This window comes from Gadus macrocephalus, chromosome 2 (genome assembly GCF_031168955.1).
Source record: "Gadus macrocephalus chromosome 2, ASM3116895v1".
NCBI lineage: Eukaryota > Metazoa > Chordata > Actinopteri > Gadiformes > Gadidae > Gadus > Gadus macrocephalus.
The window spans coordinates 22,203,547-22,223,414 of record NC_082383.1 but is presented as its reverse complement, the minus strand read 5'-3'; the positions used below and the strand labels follow the sequence as shown (position 1 = coordinate 22,223,414).

The window sequence follows — 19,868 nt, the reverse complement described above, 5'->3', positions numbered from 1 at the left end:
AAACTACGGGACAGAAAGTAACGCGGTCTTTTCAAACAGAGTGGTACCGCCGAAACGACTGGCATTGTGGCTGTGCTATGAGAAATCGCCTTTTCTACTAGGCCTACATAACAATTGGGTTCATATATTTGTAAATCGGACTCTGAAAAGGTCAGTGCCTAACCAGCCACGGGCCTCACTACACGTCTCTGATACCTATGTACGTTGTGTCTTTATATTCAATGAAAAATAATCTTGTTTGTGTTTGCATGCGTCCGTGAGTCTGTGTGTCAACTGAAGACATCTGATAAGAGTGTCTTCACTCTGATATGAGTGTCAACTGTCACTTCCTGACACTGATGATATCAGATTTGCAGGCTGATGACTGCTCGGAATTAAAACATGCAACGTGTTTTTTCCAGCTGATATATCAGAGCCGACTCCTGAGAGCAGACGTATCTGAAGCTGTCAGGGAGGAACCATGGCTACCATCTCTGAACCGGACCCTGGACTCTCTGAGGAACCTGGGGACGCGTCTTTGGACCGAAGGGAGCGCAGGAAGAGAAGATCTGGTAGGTGCCCTTGAGAGGATTTAAAATAAATAATCCAGTAAAAAGAAAATGCATTTTCATCTGCATACGTTTAAAATGTACTTTTAGAAAAAGTTTTAAGTCAAATAGGCCGACCTGAAGAACCAGTGACCGTATAGACAGATTTATTCTCCTAAATAACGACATGTGTGTGTTTGAGACAAAAAGCTCGTATTTACCTTACTTGACGTGAGATTACGCTCATGAGTTACGGACTACTGATAGGCATCTCAAGTAGTTGTGTGTTTCCTGTTATATGTCCGTTATATACGTGGAACAGAGTGCAGAGTAACTTTAGGGAGCAGAACACAAGTTTAGTTGTTTCATGACTTATTATTAATGGTAGTGCAACGTAACATTAGATTGACAATGGTTTATTTAATCGATTTTGTGTTTTAATAAGGACGGCTCATTTAACTGAAGCGATATCAGGTGAACTTATGAATTTAACATAATTCTATAAAGTTTGTCATTAATATGACCATATCTCAAGTTATCCCACAATACATGTCCTCATATTTTCTGCGTGGGCCGATGTGAAAGACCCTGGTGACACGTAGGCCACATGTTGTCCCCCCTCCATTACTGTGTGTACGTATGTGATTCTGTGTGTATTACTGTATAACTATGAGCGCGTATATGTCAATAATTAGGGAATGATAACACTTACTGAGGTGTTCTCAGTAGATGTCTTCAGGTGATTCTTCAAGACGGGGAGTGATTCTGCAGACCGTAGGGAGTCTGGACTGTGAATGACAGCCACGCAGTATGAATATATCTGTGTGTACATTACTCTGTGTGTCCGTGTGTGTGTGCTTGAGTGCGTTCGTGAGTCTGTGTGCAGTAGAAGAAAAACATTTCCTTACACTGATGGTATCGGAGTGCACGCTGATAATTGGTCAGAATGAAAACAAGTGACGTTGTTTTTTCAGCTGGTAGAGCAAAGAAGAAGGCTAACTTCAGACGCCGTGGAAGCCGTCAGAGAGTAACAATGGTCACCATCTCTGAACCGGACCCTGGACTCTCTGAGGAACCTGAGGACACGTCTTTGGACCGGGAGGAGACCAGGAAGAGAAGATTTGGTAGGTGCCCCTTTATACAGAATTTAAAAGAAATAATCCAGTCCAAAATAATGATCAAAAAAAGTATGATTTCCTCCAAATACATTTAAGATTTACGTTTATAAAACTTTTTTGGTCGAAGTGACCGTGTGTGTGTGTGTGTGTGTGTGTGTGTGTGTGTGTGTGTGTGTGTGTGTGTGTGTGTGTGTGTGTGTGTGTGTGTGTGTGTGTGTGTGTCCTACCCCTGAACAGCTCTATGGTTTCACATCACTGTCATTGTGAGCATCGGACTGCTGAGTATTCTCCTCATCTCCCTGCGCTTCAGTGAGTCTCAATCATATCCTCCTAAATAGAATTACAATACAGTATAATCATATCATTGATTGTATCAATAGCAAAGATAATGTTAAATATTGTTTTTGTTAGACTTAGTGATAATAATAGGGTTAGCACACATACACCGCACGCACACACATAAACACAGCATACACACACACAAACAATCCACACGCACGTGCACGAACACACACGCACATGCACACACACTGCACACACAGGCGTGCTGATGCAGACGTTTCAAGACAAGGGCAGCGCAGGACACCGCATACACACACACCACACACACATGCACACACGCACGCACACACTGCACACACGCGGATGCAGATGTTTCAAAACAACGGCAAGATTGAGATAACAGCCCCGCCGTCGACACACTCTCCCACCTGAGCCTTATGTCCATCATAGACATTTTTTTGCAAAACGTTATTGTTCTTTAAACATTATCCACCACATTGAGCCTCCCGAAATGTCTTGTGATATTGAAATCCCCCCTCGCCCCTGCCGACTGTATCAGTTGTTTTATTTTTCTTATGTTTTATGTGTAGGCTATGTGTGACTGTAGGCTACTGCTAACTCTCTTGGCCAGATCACTTGAAGAGATGTTTAATCTCAATGATGCATTCTTCTGTTAACAATAAAAAAACATCTCTCACGTCAGGTAGCCAATGTACAATCTGTAATCTTGCCCTCACAACCCCCCCCTCCCCCACACAAGCCCGTGCTTTAGCTCACTATAGTTAGGTAGGTTGCTGCCTTAGCTGTTAGCTGATGGCGATGAGTTCTGCCTCCGTGCTGTCTGCGGTCAAACCAAAACAAACTATAGTGTCAGCGGCCGCACTTATCCCGCCTCTTGCGAACTTAGACCGTACGTCATATCCCGCCCCTTGCAGGCCCACCCCCCTTGAATCTACTGATGTCTGAACGACATCGATGTCCGCATATAAAGCATCAAGTGTGAATCACCCTCAGGGTCTAATCTTCTGATACACAAATGCTGCGAACTTAAAATGATTATGCTTGCTTCATAAAGTAAGAAGAAGATGATCATGCTTGCTTCATTACGTTATAGGTGAACCAATATGTTATTTGTTGTAACATTGTAGGCAAAATGTTATTGCATTATGCGCTCAGAAATGAAATACAATATCGACCGGGGGTTTCCATATTATAGCTATGGGTTTAAAAACAACTAGAGGTTGAGCGCAGGCAACGCACACGCGGACACTCTAGTCTTACTTCTATATAATAGCAGGCCTGTCGCACCAGTCACTCAAGTTGGTCAGTGCGCACGTGCCAAGCAGCCTGCAGCTCTCAAGGCCGATAAATGCTCTGTTTTAGACGTAACGCGTAAGCACGTAAGATACATAACCCCCCCTTGCGCAGTAAAGTATCCCCCCTAAAGACCGATTTAGGGTCGTTTTAGACGCAGAGACGTAAGCACGTAATTTACACAAGGGACTTGTTTTAGACAAGTTTTGATTTACGGTTCCTTGTTCCTTGCGCGTGTTGCAAGGGGATTCTCCGTCAGAACAGTAGGGGGAGCAACGAACGAATCTGTGGAAGTGGAAATCGCTGGCTTGTTTATATTCATGCACTTCCAGTATTTTCGACGAGAGTAGCAGTAGCTAAGTTTAGGTTTGCGGTCTTTTTCCACACTCTGAACGATGTTAAGGTTGCTGTAAAACCGGAAATGTGAGACTCCTGAAAGGATGTGGTTAGCTGGCCAATCACAGTCTTTGCGAGCTGCGTAGGGCCGTAGTGTTTTAGTCGCATAGTCAGGAATTTTGGGCGACGCACTTAAGCACGTAAGGGGGGATATTTTACCGCGCAAGGGGGGTTATGTATCTTACGTGCTTACGCGTTACGTCTAAAACAGAGCATATATCGGCCTTTACGTGCTTAAGTGCGTCGCCCAAAATTCCTGACTGCGACTAAAACACTACGGCCCTACGCAGCTCGCAAAGACTGTGATTGGCCAGCTAACCACATCCTTTCAGGAGTCTCACATTTCCGGTTTTACAGCATAATAGCGCCATTTTTAAAAGGCCGTGACAGAAGCGAATGAAGAATTTTGAAGGAGAAGAAGAAAACACAAGAACGAATTATGATAATTATAAATATAAACAAGCCAGCGATTTCCACTTCCACGCCCACAGATTTGTTCGTTGCTCCCCCTACTGTTCTGGCGGCAATCCTTAAGGAACCTTAAAGGAACCGTAAATCAAAACTTGTCTAAAACAAGTCCCTTGTGTAAATTACGTGCTCGCGTCTAAAACGACCCTAAATCGGCCTTCACACACACCCACGCAAACGCATACATACAGCAAGTACACAAATACACACCGCACACGCACGCACATGCGCACAAACATACACGGAAGCACAGACACACACACAAACACACACGCGCTTGCACACACACGCACGCGCACACACCGCAGCGACACTCGCCCAGGTAAGACGTTATGTTTTTAAACATCTTACTGCTATATAATGGCAGGCCTGACGCACAAGTGAAGGAGCGTTCACACCAAACGCGAAGGGATGACATGATTTGTGCGTTCACACCAAACGCGAAGGTGTGACACGATTCAGTACAGCGTAACAACTGTAATAATAGCAATGATAATGATCATTATTGTATTTGTTAGAATTTGTGTTAGGCCTACTAATATGAATAATTGTAACAATAGCAGCGATAATGATATTGATAACTGTAGTTATTGCTATTTTAATTAGTATTAATATTATGACTTTGTGTTTGGTTGGCTGTGGGTCCTGTGATGCTTAGAGACGATGTCGTACTGTTTTAGAGCTCATATCTTCTGTATTCCTCTGTCCTGTCCTAGACTCACCGTCACCCTGGATAGAGGGGAGAGAGAACTTACTGGATGAACTCGGTGAGGGTTTTATCAAAGTTATTAAATCTATCGCGTCATTAACATTCATTTCAAAAACACCCTCTGCTTCTGTGATTCATATTGTGGTCTACTAAGGTCAGGTTTCTATCGTCGTCTATTAAGGTCATGCTTCTATGTGGTCTGTTAAGGTCAGGTCTCAGGGTTGTGTGTCTGTAACGAAGACCGTAAGATAACTGTTTGTTCAGGATGTTCTTTTACATTCAACAGATGAATTGACACTTCAGGGCTGGATGCTTCACGACAAGAGTCTCTACCGTGTTTCTACTACTAAGAAGGGCTGGAGGGCCAGTAGAGAAGACTGTCAGAAGAGAAAGGCAGACCTGGTGGTCATCAACAGCAGAGAAGAACTGGTGTGTGTGTGTGTGTGTGTGTGTGTGTGTGTGTGTGTGTGTGTGTGTGTGTGTGTGTGTGTGTGTGTGTGTGTGTGTGTGTGTGTGTGTGTGTGTGTGTGTGTGTGTGTGTGTGTTGTCATAACAACAGATGCTATTACCTTTGGAAACAGGCGTTTGTCAGCAGATTGATGGATACTTCCTGGATTGGACTGAGTGATCGAGAGAAGGAGGGGACCCACAAGTGGGTGGATGGTACCCCCATGACCTCAAGGTAAGGCTGAAGACTCTGTTCAGCAGCATCTCTTCTCTGAGAGTGACAGACTGACCTCCACTGTCTCCTCCTCGTGGTTCTCAGTTGGAGACACGTTAAACCACGCGATGACGGCGGAGCAAGAGACTGTGTCGTAGCAGGGGAGGACGGCTGGTCTGAAGAGCCGTGTAACAGACTGCACCACTGGATCTGTGAGAAGGTCCTAGACCTGGATCATCTGGAGGCTGAGCGGAACAAAGAGGGTCCGTAGACTTTGTTTGTGTTCATGAGTGGAGAACGGATCCTCCTTTCTGTTCTCTGTGCCGTAGATACAGTAAATACACTCTTTAAGAGTTGAAAGGTTGTTGGATGTGTTTAGGTCTACCAAGGTCTGGGTTTATATTGTGGTCTACTAAATTCAGGTTTCTATGGTGGTCTACTGAGGTCAGGTTTCTATTGTGGTCTACTGAGGTCAGATCACAAGGGTCAACCCTTTCCGGGTTCACTTGCACTAGTTTCTATTTGAGCTGCTGAACGGTTTTGCGTTCGCCTCCACAAGCTCCGCCCCCGACTCGTTAATCTCTTCGTGGAGTGACTACCCCTCCCTGGGTAATCTTTGTAGACACTGCTGTGATACTCAATCATGTATGGAAAGGCAGGCCAGAATACTGGGTGTGAATCCCCTGGTCGCCCTCTAGTGGACGGGTGTTAGGAGAGAGTGAAGGGAGTGTCTGACGCTGCATCTCTAGATCTGTGTTGTAGACGTTCACTCCTCTCCTCCTGGTTTCTTCAGGTTCAGTGATGCCCACGGAGGAGGAGGAGGAGGCCCCCAGCATCACAGAGTTCCACTCCTCTACCCACGTGTTGCCCGTGGGCCAAACGGCCCGCTACACCTGCCACGCCGGCGGCACGCCGGAGCCCACAGTAGAGTGGCTCCACAACGGCAGGCCCCTGGAGAGGGACGGCACAGACGACCAATCAGAGGCCTGGGTGGAGAGGGGCTTCCTCTTCGTCAGAGGTGGGAGGTACGGCGTGAACACGGTCTGCTGCATGGCGAGCAACAGCGCTGGCACGGCCAATCACAGCGCTGAGCTGCTTGTCTTTGGTAAGTCCTGGATCCAAGGAGAGACGTTTGTTGATATATTCATCCTATTTTAAATTGATCACTTATGTCCCTGCTTGTTTATATTGTGTTATATATATATCACTGTTTGTTCATTGTTCATTGTTATTGTCTTAATGTATGCACCTTACTCACCAAGCCAAATTCCTGGTTGGTGTAAAACCCTTCTTGGCAATTAAATCCTTTCTGATTCTGATTGTTGATGTTTTCTTAACATTGTTGTTGATGTATTCAGAATATTGTTGTTGATGTTTTCATAACGTTATTGTTGAGGTGTGTGTATCTATGAATGTGTACATATGTATATGTATGTATGTGTTCATATCTATGTATATGTACACAGAGCGCAGGAGAACAGTACTAGTGATGATGATGATGAGGATGAAGAGCGGTTCAGCAGCTCATCATGTCTGGTTCTCCCTCAGATGCCTGTGACCTCACACTGGACCCCAACACGGCCCACAGAGACCTCTCTCTGTCTGAGGACAACAGGAAGGTGACGCTGGTTGAAGAGGACCAGTCGTATCCGGATCACCCTGACAGATTTAACTACTGGCCCCAGGTGTTGGGTAGAGAGGCTCTGACTGGCCGCTGTTACTGGGAGGTAGAGAGGGAAGGACCTGTTGTTATAGGAGTGACATACAGAGGAATCACAAGGAGAGGAGGGGGTGGTGACAGCTGGCTTGGAGGGAACAACAAGTCCTGGGTTCTTTATTGTCATGATGGTGGTTACTCTGCCCGGTACAACGGTAGAGAGACAGCCCTCCCTCTCCCCGCCGCTGGCTCCACCAGAGTAGGAGTGTATCTGGACCGGCCTGCTGGCTCTCTGTCCTTCTACAGAGTGTCCCCAGGTGGAGGAGGGTCCTCAGACACACTGACACACATCCACACCTTCTGGTCCTCCTTCACCCAGGAGGACCTCCTCCCGGGGCTCTGGGTCTGGCGGTCCCCCCCAGGGGGGTCCCTAGTGCGGTCCTCAGCCTCTCTGTGTCGGTTGTAGAAAGAGAGCGGGGGGAGCAGGAGCCTCCCGGGGTTCTGGGGGGCGTCTCGGTGGTCCCTCAGTTGTAGAGAAATGGGGGGGGGGGGGGGTCTGCGGGGTGCCTCAGGGGTGGAGGGGGGAGGGGGGGAGGGGGGAGGGGTGAGGGGTGGAGGGGGGGGGGTGGAGGGGGGTGAGGGATGGATGGGGGGGGGAGGGGGTGGAGGTGAGGGGGGGAGGGTGGGGGGGTGGAGGGGGCAGGGTGAGGGGGTGAGGGATGGATGGGGGAGGGAGGGGGTGGAGGTGAGGGGGGGAGGGTGGGGGGGTGGAGGGGGCAGGGTGAGGGGGTGAGGGATGGATGGGGGAGGGAGGGGGTGGAGGTGAGGGGGGGAGGGTGGGGGGTGGATGGGGGAGGGAGGGGGTGGAGGTGAGGGGGGGAGGGTGGGGGGTGGATGGGGGAGGGAGGGGGTGGGGGGGGGAGGGGGGAGGGAGGGGGTGGAGGTGAGGGGGGGAGGGTGGGGGGGTGGAGGGGTGGATGGGGGAGGGAGGGGGGGTGAGGGGTGGATGGGGGAGGGAGGGGGGGGAGGGTGGGGGGTGAGGGATGGATGGGGGAGGGAGGGGGTGGAGGTGAGGGGGGGAGGGTGGGGGGTGGATGGGGGAGGGAGGGGGTGGAGGTGAGGGGGGGAGGGTGGGGGGTGGATGGGGGAGGGAGGGGGTGGGGGGGGGAGGGGGGAGGGAGGGGGTGGAGGTGAGGGGGGGAGGGTGGGGGGGTGGAGGGGTGGATGGGGGAGGGAGGGGGGGTGAGGGGTGGATGGGGGAGGGAGGGGGTGGGGGGGGGAGGGAGGGGGTGAGGGGTGGAGGGGGCAGGGGGGGCACTTTGCACACACACAAACACACACGCACACGTACGCATGCAAACACATACACACCAGAGGCGGCTGGTGGTTTTTAAAGTGAGGGAGGAAGGACTGCGCGCTTGGTTGCCATTGGCCTGCTTGCACTGTTGGTGATTGGTGGCATAAGAATGTGAGACTCAAGTTGTTTCAGGGTGTTTTGGTGAACTACAAAATAGCAGGGAGGGAGTTATGTGAACAAAATGTATACAAAGCCACCAGTGGCATCACTGTCATTTGAGAAGGAAAGGATGCAAAGCATATTAGTCAAATCAGGCCTACTATTGATTTGTAAAAGTAAATAAAAAAATCTGGGCCTATCATTGGGCCTATTTTTGCCCTCACTGACTGAAGTTATTTAGCTATGTTTATTTTCAGTTACAATTGCTTGTAATGCTACCAGTAAGTCATTGCGTACCTAGCAAACCATGTAGCACTCACAACACTGACGTTGCCATTACTTCTGGTGACCTTGATTTTGGGAAGTGGTCTACCTCTTTCTTTGGTCGCTAACTTAGCACTGTAACTGAATGAATGGAATGCTTTTTGTAATAAGACGTTAACAATGTCCTCAGTTTCCAATGTTTCCATTGTGCATTTAGGATCTCGCTATCGCAGATTTCACTTGCTCTGCGTCTCTCAGACTGAGCACCGCGGCAACGAAGACCGGGTTTGTTATCGACAGCGTTGCCAGATTGGGCAGATTTCCCGCCCAATGATAATTCTTCCAGCCTAACATGGTTAAAAGTAGCCCAATTGGGTGGGAAATCGGACCAATCTGGCAACACTGCTCAACATCCAGGGATCCTGCTTATTGGTTCATAGCGCAGACGGATAGATTTTTTGCGCGAATCAGACCCCTTAAGGTCCCACCCACTCAGAGGAGGACTTTCCTCCTCTCTCCCATTGAAACCCATTTTATCCACCGGCCGCCAGTACTTTCGGGAAAATGAATGGGAGTCAACGGAGGCGGAGGGAGGACGTTCCTCCCTGAAGTAATAGTCAAAAGGCGATAGGGGGTGCTAATGTCCCTTTACCCAGGGAAACGAACATTATATATTCAAAGGCAATAAAGTAGTCATATTTAAGGGCATTAATTCATTACAATAGTCTGGGCAATCTACATTTTTTATTCTCAACAATGTTAGGGAGGATCTTCCTCCCTCTCCTCAATGGAGAAGCCTCCACTGATACACACACACATATACAAACACACCGACACACACAGACAGACACAGACACACACACCAAAAACACACACACACAGACAGACAGACAGACAGACGTGCACACAAAAACAAACCTACATTAAAACACACACACTGACGACTCAGTGTCTTTGTGGCAGTTATAGTCTCTCGCTCTCGCTCTCGCTCTCGCTCTCTCTCTCTCTGGCATGATAAACCATGAAAAGGCTTTTAAGATCTCCCATAGTTAGATAAGCACATTTATTATTTGAAATGTACATAAATTACCTATTGATGGTCAATCTTGATATATTTTCAACAGTTTAAGTCTTAAGGGCTCTTATATCATCATTTTTGTCATAATCCTGATTTGCGACCTGATTTAAAGCAGATGTTATGTTTATTCATAATAACCAAGATGTCTATGGGATAATGTTGCATGTTGTAAATGACCTTAAACTGAATCTTGATTTTTTGTGTTCTGTTGGGAACCAAGCGGCCGCAGAACATGTTCAGTTATTAAAGATATGTGCTCACCTGTTGATGATTTGTAAAGTCTGCTGCTTCTATTGTTTTAGTCCTCGTGTTTATTGTGTACATGTAAGGGACTGTTTTTCTGTCTTTTTTGTTAATGAAGCATAATTGTAATAAACAACTCAGTGGATCCAACTGAATGTTCTCGTGTGTTCAGCCGATTTCTTGTTTAATTAGTGAATAATGCTTCCATAAGTGCCTTAAGAATAATAATATATTAATCAGAAATTATAAATAAAACAATTCATACGGTTCATCTACGTCCCGTTTTCTGGATGCCGCCATTTGCACGACCGATCTCGCCTAGTATGGCCGCCCACACCGGTCATCTGAATGTTAGAGAGAGACAGATATCTGGGAAAAAAAACACGATTTTAGGCTCCGATCCTTATTTGTTACCCCCAGTTTTTTTTAGTCCATTAGTATCGGCCTCACGCTTGCCTCAAATAAATGTTCAAGACATATATATTTATTTAGTCCACAACCCCTCCCCATACAGTGGAGATATCTTGAAAGCGTTCAAGAGCACTGATGCCTACCAATATGATGTGGCTGGATGGGTGAAGCGATCGTTGAAATCGTTGAAATCCGTCATCAAATCATAGACGATAATTTCGCTTGGGACGAGTTTTCTTCAAGATTAATTTTGTACCCACAACAAAACCCGATTTGAATTATTATGGATTATTTTGGACAATGAATGAGGTATTAATACCAATACTCTTTGGCTGGGACGTTGTCAACATTGGGTAGCCTATATGGAGCAGAACATAGTGGGTCATATGTCAGCGTTTGTTGTATGCATTTTATTCATTAGTAAGCTACATGGATATGCCATCCATCAGAACCTTTCATTACCTGCACTAAAGAGAATAAAAGAGTGCATCCTCATTGTTTGATTGTGGTCGTAGGCGTTGTTGTTGGTGCTGAGTTACCACTGAAACCAGTGGGTCAGTGGGTGGGATCGGTCGTCAAGATGGCGGCGCAAAGCTACAGTGACGTCACGTGAACCAAACAAATCTCCACGGTGGGTCTCCCAATATGTCCATGCTCCCGACCCTATGTTTCGCACCCAGTGCCTGTAGCACTTGGGAAATCTTTGTGTTTTCCACACTGGCCTCAAAACGTACCAGTGAGGATAAGTCGTCTATCCTATCTCCCAGAACACACACTCTATCGACTGCATCTGTGTCTTCAACACGATTGTTCTCCACATCACCGGCCAAACTTCGGAGCGTATCAATAATCTCCTCCATTGGTGACCATGGACCTGACACATGAGAACGTTTTTTTAGGGGTCCAAGCCAACAGGTTGGAACCCTATTGTTTTTGTATTGTTTTTATACTTCTTTCGTTAGAAGTGGTACCACAGCCCAAACCGTATATGGTGCACACACGCCAAATGCATGACTAGATCCAGGTCCGTGAGGTTACCGCAGACGACCAAATCCAGACATGCCGGTCACTAGGTGGCGCCAGGGACGTCGTTAGGCCTATTTTGGGGGGGCTAAGCCCCCCCAAGATGTTCAAAAGCCCCAGGAAATCGTAACATGCCTACACTTAACATAATAAGCCAGAGTATGAGTTGAAATAAATACTAATACAATTAGAAGTTGTCTTTTGGATTAAAATAGTTTCCGAGAGCGCTGGCGGGAGGGGCTAGGGCTGAGGGGTCATTTAAGTAAGAGTAAGAGAAAACAGGCCCTGATAGATGCTCCGCTGTACTCTCTACTGTAATATGAATTAAAGAACCCCTTTAAAGATGTGATGAAATTTTTTCGCATGCATTTCGGGCACTGCTAGGGGCTAAGCCCCCCCCAGCCTCTAAATCCTATTGACGTCCCTGGTGGTAGCGCTGCATTGCGGTCCGACACGAACTGTAAATCCGGTGAAGCTCTTCTATTAATTCAAACAGATCTCTCCTACAGAATCAAAACCTCTCAATCAGGTCCTCGTCATTATAAATGTCCAATGGATTGCTTCTGTCCTTAATTACTCTTTCCCGCCTAAATGCCCGCTCGTTGTACAGCCTATGTATTATACGTGCCATGGTAGAGCTGGATGGATTGAATGTAATTGCTTTTGAAACGGCAGAAATTTCAACGGCGTAGGATTTACGCCTTGGTCTTAGTGAAAAGAACGCTAAGCCCAGTTGGTGCAACCGGCGTAAGGGTCTTAGACTTAGAACGCCAAGTTACGACCAGGCGTAGGTAAGACCAGGCTTACGCCCAGTTGGTGCAACCGGCCCCAGGTTACCAGCCAACCTGCTCTACCTCCGGAGCTACTGCTGCCCCAGGAGACGGCTACAAAGATGTCGGAAGAGAACGAATGAGAAGGCCTGGTCGTAATGCCTGCCAGGGTTTGACTCACTTTCAGTTTTTTGCCTCATGAACACTTGGCGAGGGATTTCTCTGGGGAATAAGAGTCAACATCAATGACATCTTCACTCGCCATCATCTGACTGCACGCTTCAGGCCGGCCTCTCCCTGTGTGTGATGGGGTGTTACGCTTTGAGTCTGTGCTCACCACTCCATGTGGTTGCATTCATTGAGGGACTGTAGGACAGGTTACCCTGATAACTCGGTGGCCTCTAGATCTGGATTGTGAATTGTTTTGTGACCCAATGCAGGCGGTACTTGACTGAAAGTACTAATAATAATTATTTAATTTGTAGAGCACTTTACATTCAGTAATTTGAAAGTGCTAGAGTTTAAGAAAGAGAAAAATATATCATAAAAAGGGGTTTTTAATACATATAATACATAAACACTAAAAGGGAAATTAGCAAAAAGCTTTTTTAAAAAGATAAGTCTTAAGTTGTTGTTTTTTAAACAGCTGTCTGTGGGGCCCTCAGGTTGTCAGGGAGGGCATTCCATAGTCTTGGGGCAGCAGCGGACAAAGCCCGATCACCCATGGTGCGGATCTTGGTCTTGGGTGGTTTGAGGGTGTGTGCTGATGCAGAGCGAAGGGTGCGTGAGGGGGTGTGGGGGGTGAGGAGCTCCTGGTGGTAGGGGGGGGGCATGTCCATGGATGCACTGGTGGGTGAGGAGGGAGACCTTGAATTCAATTCTGAATGTGACAGGGAGCCAGTGATGGGATTCGAGGATGGGGGTGATGAGTTCAAATTTGCACACCCTCATCAGGATCCTGGCAGCGCTGTTTTGTATGTGCTGGAGCTTCTGGATGCTCTTGCCAGAGATCCCCATGAGGAGTGCATTGCCGTACTCCAACCTGGAGGAGACAAAGGCGTGGACGAGCATCTCTGAATCTGCCAGGGTGAGTGTAGGCCGGAGTTTGGCAATGTTTTCAAGGTTGTAGAATGCGGTCTTGTGGAGGTGATTGATGTGGGTGTCATAATTTAGTTGCTGGTCCATTTTACACCCAGGTTGGTGGTGTCAGATGTGGAAGGGGGAATGTTTTGGCCAGAGAAAGTGATATTGGGGATGTGGGAGGAGCTGATGTGGTGTGCCGATGAGGATGGCTTCTGTTTTTGTTTAATTGCAGAAAGTTGAGCTTCATCCATGCCGTGCTGCGGGCTGCCTCCAAGTAACTGTACCCAGGGCAGGCTTCGTTAAGGGCAGAGTAAACCTCTGGCTGGTGCCAGGTTTCTCTCAGACACATGAAATCAAGTCCTCTCTCCCTGATGTGCTCTTCAATCAGGCTGGATTTGTTGTTGATAGATTGACAGTTAAAAAGTTTGAATTTGACCAATGACTGTGGGGTAAATCTCTGTACAGGTCGACAGCATTAGGTTGCGTGGTTAGGTTGGCGGAATTGCGAGCTGGAATAACGAAACATGCTTGCCAAGGAGGGATGCTGCTGGCCAGACAAGCGTTAACTCCAGGTACTGGAAGGTGGTGGAAGGGAGGAAAGTTGTCCGGCAAGGCGATGTACTCTTAGGATCAATGTCCCGTAAAATGGGTCGGGCTCGTAACAATAGCTTGTTAAAAAATGTAAATCAGGGCTCGAGACTGCGACCAAATGGTTGCATTTTGCAACGAAAATTTGAGTGTGCAACTGAATTTTCCATCTGGTCGCGCATGTGCTACCAGTAAATTTCCCTTTTTTTTTTTTACACGTTAAACGTGGAAGGGGCGCGTCAATGAATCCTGAATCTTTAGCAGGCCAATCAGTGTAAGAAGGATGGGGAATGGCCACTGTAAGTGGCTAATGTGTCGAGGGGGAGGGTCCTAGAGATTATCGAGCGAGCTTAAACGTCTGTGGGAAGGAGAAAGATTTCACAACCTGCTACGTGCGTTTACAATAAGCAAGCAAACGATTGACTCGTTCTTCTGACCTTCGGCTAGTGTGCCAGTGCAAGTCAGTCCTGCACGGGTCTTATTTTACAAACGCCGCCACCTGCCCGTACCCGCAATACTTCAAACCGCATCCGACCCGTGTTCCGACAGTAGCCCGACCAGACCCGCTATAAATTAATATCGACACCCGACCCGCACCCGATGGAAAATTAGAAACATTAGATGGGAATTACACTATCTGGTGTTTGGCTTGGTGCTTTAGATTATTGTGCAAAAACAACACATCCACTGTTGACGTTTTGAGTTGACTACTCCTGTCAAGCGGCACGACAAGCAGGCGCACTCCTGTGAAACTGTCGCTTCCGTACTTGTCGAACGCATGCATGCGCAAACCTGGAAACCGTTGGGAATCACAATAAAATGTGACACTGAATTTGAAACGGCACATTGTAATTTCTGCATCTATTATCAAAGTAGTTATTAGTAATACAGTGAAAATTAGTAAAAATTAGAAATTTGGTTGACATGTTGATGGGCGGTGTGTGCACCTAACATTTTCAGTTAGGGGCCACAGTGCTCCTAGTGACAAAAATAAGTCTGGAGCCCTGTAAATAATGAAAGTGGAAAAACACAGGAAAAACTATTTTGACGGTCACAAAAACACCAGCGTCCTCTCTGGTAGCCTTTGGTGCTAGCGACGTCTTAAATAACATTTCAGTTGCTCTCCCATGTCTGACAAATATAAAACTATCACCAAAGTAATGCATGTGTTTATACTGTATTCATATGTTGTGAATGTACGGAGCCCAACGGTTTGAGGAGATTGTTTTTGAATACATTTTGAATATTGAATGTATTGTACATCAACATGCTAAATAAACGTTTGTTTTATTTATACAATTTGTGTTGTAATGTTCTGCATTGATTTGGTATGGTACTCACTGTTCAACTCGCCAAGTCACTGTTCAACTCGCCTGCTGTCTCATGCTCAGCTGTGGTCACTCACAGCTACTCGCACATTAGCTAAACGTTTAGTGTTTCATATCAGCTCATCAAATTACAATCTAACCCAAGTGTATATTTATTGAAATATTTTTACTCACGTTTATTCATCATTGCTGTTGTGTGCATGTCCCTTGCTGTAAACTCGTCGTCATTGTAAATGAGGGAAACCTCAACGTAATTAAAGGTTTGAAACATGCTATACATAATCGTTAACGTGTTATTCGATGAAGTAGTAAACTATTAACACTGAACATGGAATGCGTTTATTAATTTGACCTGCTTGATAACACTTCTAAAGTAAATACAAGTTTTCACAGTTCAGGCGCTTACATGGGGGTACTTGAAGGCAGCCTGGGGTCCCATATGATCGATGGGGGTAGAACTATGCACTCTTGTCACTTTGGATGTTTGTTACGCTCTAATAGAAGTGGACTGATACTCTGGGAAATTTGGCCAGTGGGTGGGAGAATATTTAGTAGCTTGTACCATTGTGTAAACCACGGTGAAGATTTTCTTTTAATACCAACAAATCATGGCACCCATGTTTGACTTGGAAAGCAATCCTGCTCATCCAGTATCAAAAGGTACTGAGCTTTGAGAGGGATGACCCAACCAAGAACCCGAAGACGTCAAATCAATGAAATTGCTCGCTTTCTCTCTCGCAGACATGGAAAGACGCAAAACAACCTTTCTTTCCATTTTATTTGCATAAGATACAGCAGAAAATAAGGGTTGCACATCAAGAGCAATAACACTGCTTTGGTAATAAGTGTGACACAAACGTTGTGGGTCCGTTTACGCTCGAGACGAGTGATTCCAGCATTGCAGCGTTCTGAGGGAAACGTTACTGAGGAAGGCTGCACTTTGTAAATCATCCGCTTTACTCTGTCCTGGGCATCGACTTTGAGCTATGATCTGTGATAAGAAAGAAAGAAAGATGTCAAAAACACTGGAAGGATTCATCATTCAAGTCATCGTCATCCCCCATCATGCAACCTCCCCCCCTCCCTCCATGGTTCACGTGACTTTGTACAAACTCATGCAAATCCTTTGGAGCCAGCTGAGTGTGACGTAACACTGATCTTTAATGTTTTCGGTCAAATTGATTCTGCTCTCGGTTCTTTCTTATGTGAAATCGATAAAACAATACTGTTGTTCCCTGCGTGCATCATCCCTACTTTTCTAACCTCCAAACGTACAACATGGTTCCCTGCTTTTTCCCTTCTGTAGTTCTCAAAGAGTTAAATTGTCACTGCGATGGGCACAGCTTTGAAACTTTGCAACAGAAGAACTGGGAAAAACAGTCTCTTAATCCTTGCTCCAATTGGCCCAGTGAAGCGTGTCAATGGACATATCCTGATCCAAAGAAAAAGGGTTTGCAATGGAAGTAAACTGCCACAGCAGTCGGAAGACTTTGCCTTCTTAACAAGAACCAGTCAGACCCCCACACAAGCACACGCCCTTTTACCTGCGTTCCTGCTTGCGAACAGCAGCACTGTGCATCTCGAGCATCAGTTTGTTTTTGTTGTTCTTCATGTTGTCCATGGCTATCTTCAACAGGCCAGCTATCTTCTTCTGGTTGTACGGCATCTGGACTGTAGTGTACTCCGCCATCTTGGACTTCACCTCGGCTGCGTCTGAGTCCCAACGAAACGATTCCCCGTTAACGTGTGGACCTCCATATCAAGGATACATCCATAAAGAGGCAAAAGGAAAAACCACTGTTGCTGACCCAATTAATATATTTTACCCATTAGATGGGTAAACCTAGTTCAATTGGAATACACATGTACATATTGTATACAAATATTAATAATTTAAAATAGTTATTTATGATTTTTTTATAGGTACATCTAGGTGGAGCTGTACTTGTGATGTCACTAAAACAGGAAAAGGCAGATTTTCAAAATGCTGGTAATGGCTGATCACACACGCACTTGGTGGCATTATAGCACTCCTTCTACATGGATACAGGATAATTAAACCTCAACAAAACTTGTATTTCCTTTCATGCTGAGGACAAATCTAAAACATTTTTAATAAGAGAAGCCCCCCATTCCCCTTAACCGGATTACACAACATATGTGTAATCCTTATAAAGACTGGGACCAGAAGATAATTACTCTCTCTCCATTGAAACCCATTCGTATTTTTCGATCTCATAGGTCCCATGGGCTCTCCCGGAAGGGGCGTGACTTCGCCGCTCTATCGTTCTCCTTCGACGACCACAAGAGTCGTGACTTGAAAGCCGAGGTACACAGGGGCATCCCGACTTATACCTCTGCAGTTCCTTTGGTTGAAGAGAGGCATGTAAACGATGGTGGGCGCGGAACGACCACCCGGGAACACGTAGAAGTCCCTGGGCCAGTCCATTTCCTCCAGGACCGTGTCGTCTATCACTGGGAACGGCTTCCCCACCTCGACTGCATAATCCCTGGCCAGGATCAGGCTCTGGGCTCGATGACGGTAAACGAGTCAAAGTCACATAGGTGCAACGTTTTGATCGAACTTGTATAACCGTACAATAACAGGGCCTACTAGAAAATAAAATGCTTTGTTTTTTGCACTCCTGTATTGAACTTCAGTTATTAAAACGTCCCCATGACACACACACACACACACACACACACACACACACACACACACACACACACACACACACACACACACACACACACACACACACACACACACACACACACACACACACACACACACACACACATTTTAACATGCAATATCCCATCACTACCGAGCTACCTGGAGGGGAACTATTTTCCAATAACTTTGGGTCTAATTGGCACTAAGACAGACTAAGATCCTTTCCATAATGTTCGAATATGATCTGTACCAAAGGGTTCCCTAGCAGCACTTTTCCACCTATTACGGCTGCAACGTTTACGCTCAGTACTGGACCGCTTTCCAAAATTCTTGTGCGCATTCTAGTCCCTTAAACCCTAAATGATTGTGAAGTAGGGTCAAGGTTAACAAATCCCAACGTTTTTTTTTATAGTTATACAGAGCACAGTGGAAGATTTTCCTCGGGATCAATAAAAAGGCTATGAATACACACACACACACACACACACCTCCAGGCTCTGCCCCAGGGAGAAGTCCAGGGAGATGATGAGGTCCACGTCCCTCCTCGGCCCGAGGAACGGAGGGTATGGTGAGTTCAGGAACAGACCAGCGTCAACCAGCTGGAGGTTCTCCGTAGACCTCAGACACTCTGGAATGAACTCGTCTACAATGACCAACAAAACACTCGTTTTAAATATATTGGAAAATATATTTTTCTTTGGAGTAAATAGCTCCAGTCTAAAGTTACATGGTGCAGGTTTTACGTTATTGACGGTGCTTTGGGGTTTGAGTTCATGATTAATGTCAGATTTGATGATATTAAAAGGTTGCTGGAAGTCAAATACAAGCATAGGCTATATTGATTTGTGATCCGTGTACCTTGGTACTAGGCCTATATATTTGCTAATAAACAGTTAACGCACAGTACTTCTGGACGGAACTGTGCAATCTCCTGTTGTTATTTTACATTATTGATTTATGATTGTGTATTTATACTATTTACATAATTTATCTCACCTGGACTGTGATAGATGAAGTTGGCTGTGGTTCCCCATTTCCATTCGGTGATCAAGGGTAAGAGTTTCAAGACCACCCACGAGACTGAGAAATTGGCACCACACATGTCAGAGTTTCAATAGCAAAACTTGCTATTTGGTACATTCATTATCTATACATGTTATTGTGGTATTCCTCTTAGAGCATGCGCTCTGTATCATCTACTGCTTGGGTGAAGCGGAGGGGGGAGGGGCTCACAACGCGAGCGGGTTTTTGGGGACATGCTGACTTTATCTCAGCTTTCATTTGACACAGCGCGACACTGCCCTCTAGGGACTCAGCAGTGTAACACATTTGCCAAGATGCTACTGTTCGCTAGGTGGTAATTGTTTATGCAATACTATTATCAGGTTTGGCAGAAGTAGAAAAAGTTCAATGCATGTGTGTTACTGGGAAAGCAACGCACTTAAGAACAAATGTGTGTGTGTGTGTGTGTGTGTGTGTGTGTGTGTGTGTGTGTGTGTGTGTGTGTGTGTGTGTGTGTGTGTGTGTGTGTGTGTGTGTGTGTGTGTGTGTGTGTGTGTATAGATAGCTCCCATAACTGGTATAATTCAGCATAAATCTGTTAAATTGTGTTGAGTGTTGGTTGCAGGTTTTGAGTGTTGAAGAGAGATTAAACACACGGGTGTTTAATGTCTGGCCAGTTGGTGAGTGACAGTAACCACTGAGGCCGGCACATGAACAAGCAGAGAGCTGGGTTCTTAAGGGGGACCAATCACACCACCAGGTGTGCGTGTGATTAGCCGTTACAAGCCGTTTTCAAAATGTGCAGCATTGTGA

General features: G+C 46.2%; 2 protein-coding genes and 1 long non-coding RNA gene across 9 annotated transcripts in view; 2 read left to right on the top strand and 1 right to left on the bottom strand.

Annotated features, from left to right (window-relative positions):
• Positions 1-401: 401 nt before the first annotated feature.
• On the top strand, positions 402-7,661 carry LOC132453026 (uncharacterized). 4 transcript variants are annotated; one of them, XM_060045884.1, is made up of 9 exons: positions 402-551; positions 1,502-1,651; positions 1,883-1,954; positions 4,822-4,872; positions 5,101-5,255; positions 5,396-5,496; positions 5,581-5,738; positions 6,269-6,580; positions 7,024-7,661. In XM_060045884.1, exons 1-9 carry the CDS (start codon positions 461-463, stop codon positions 7,596-7,598), a joined length of 1,665 nt encoding a protein of 554 aa, XP_059901867.1. In that variant the 5' UTR covers positions 402-460; the 3' UTR covers positions 7,599-7,661. The 4 variants fall into 4 exon arrangements, with proteins under 4 accessions (XP_059901867.1, XP_059901868.1, XP_059901870.1 ...); XM_060045885.1 differs by having other exon boundaries at positions 5,101-5,243; positions 7,024-7,660; XM_060045887.1 differs by lacking the exon at positions 4,822-4,872 and having other exon boundaries at positions 7,024-7,660.
• Positions 7,662-8,466: 805 nt separating this feature from the next.
• Positions 8,467-9,504, top strand: LOC132453024 (uncharacterized). Its single transcript, XR_009524559.1, has 2 exons — positions 8,467-9,227; positions 9,298-9,504. It is a non-coding gene; the product is annotated as an uncharacterized LOC132453024 (long non-coding RNA).
• A 5,904-nt stretch (positions 9,505-15,408) lies between these two features.
• LOC132453022 (cytosolic phospholipase A2 beta-like) overlaps positions 15,409-19,868 on the bottom strand; it is an 11,178-nt gene continuing 6,718 nt past the window's right edge. For all 4 annotated transcript variants that reach the window (XM_060045881.1, XM_060045880.1, XM_060045882.1 and 1 more), the window contains 5 exons: positions 19,050-19,133; positions 18,542-18,696; positions 17,732-17,903; positions 16,921-17,089; positions 15,409-16,367 (listed from right to left, as the gene is read on the bottom strand). In XM_060045881.1, coding sequence (XP_059901864.1) covers positions 16,361-16,367; positions 16,921-17,089; positions 17,732-17,903; positions 18,542-18,696; positions 19,050-19,133 — 587 coding nt within the window. In that variant the 3' untranslated portion in view covers positions 15,409-16,360. The remainder of the gene's footprint in view (positions 16,368-16,920; positions 17,090-17,731; positions 17,904-18,541; positions 18,697-19,049; positions 19,134-19,868) is intronic.

Excerpts from the sequence above, each read along its gene's own strand:
- LOC132453026 (XM_060045884.1), top strand. The coding sequence starts at position 461 with ATGGCTACCATCTCTGAACCGGACCCTGGACTCTCTGAGGAACCTGGG. Across the intron at positions 4,873-5,100 it reads GAACTTACTGGATGAACTCG|ATGAATTGACACTTCAGGGC; the intron begins GTGAGGGTTTTA and ends TACATTCAACAG. Across the intron at positions 6,581-7,023 it reads CGCTGAGCTGCTTGTCTTTG|ATGCCTGTGACCTCACACTG; the intron begins GTAAGTCCTGGA and ends GTTCTCCCTCAG.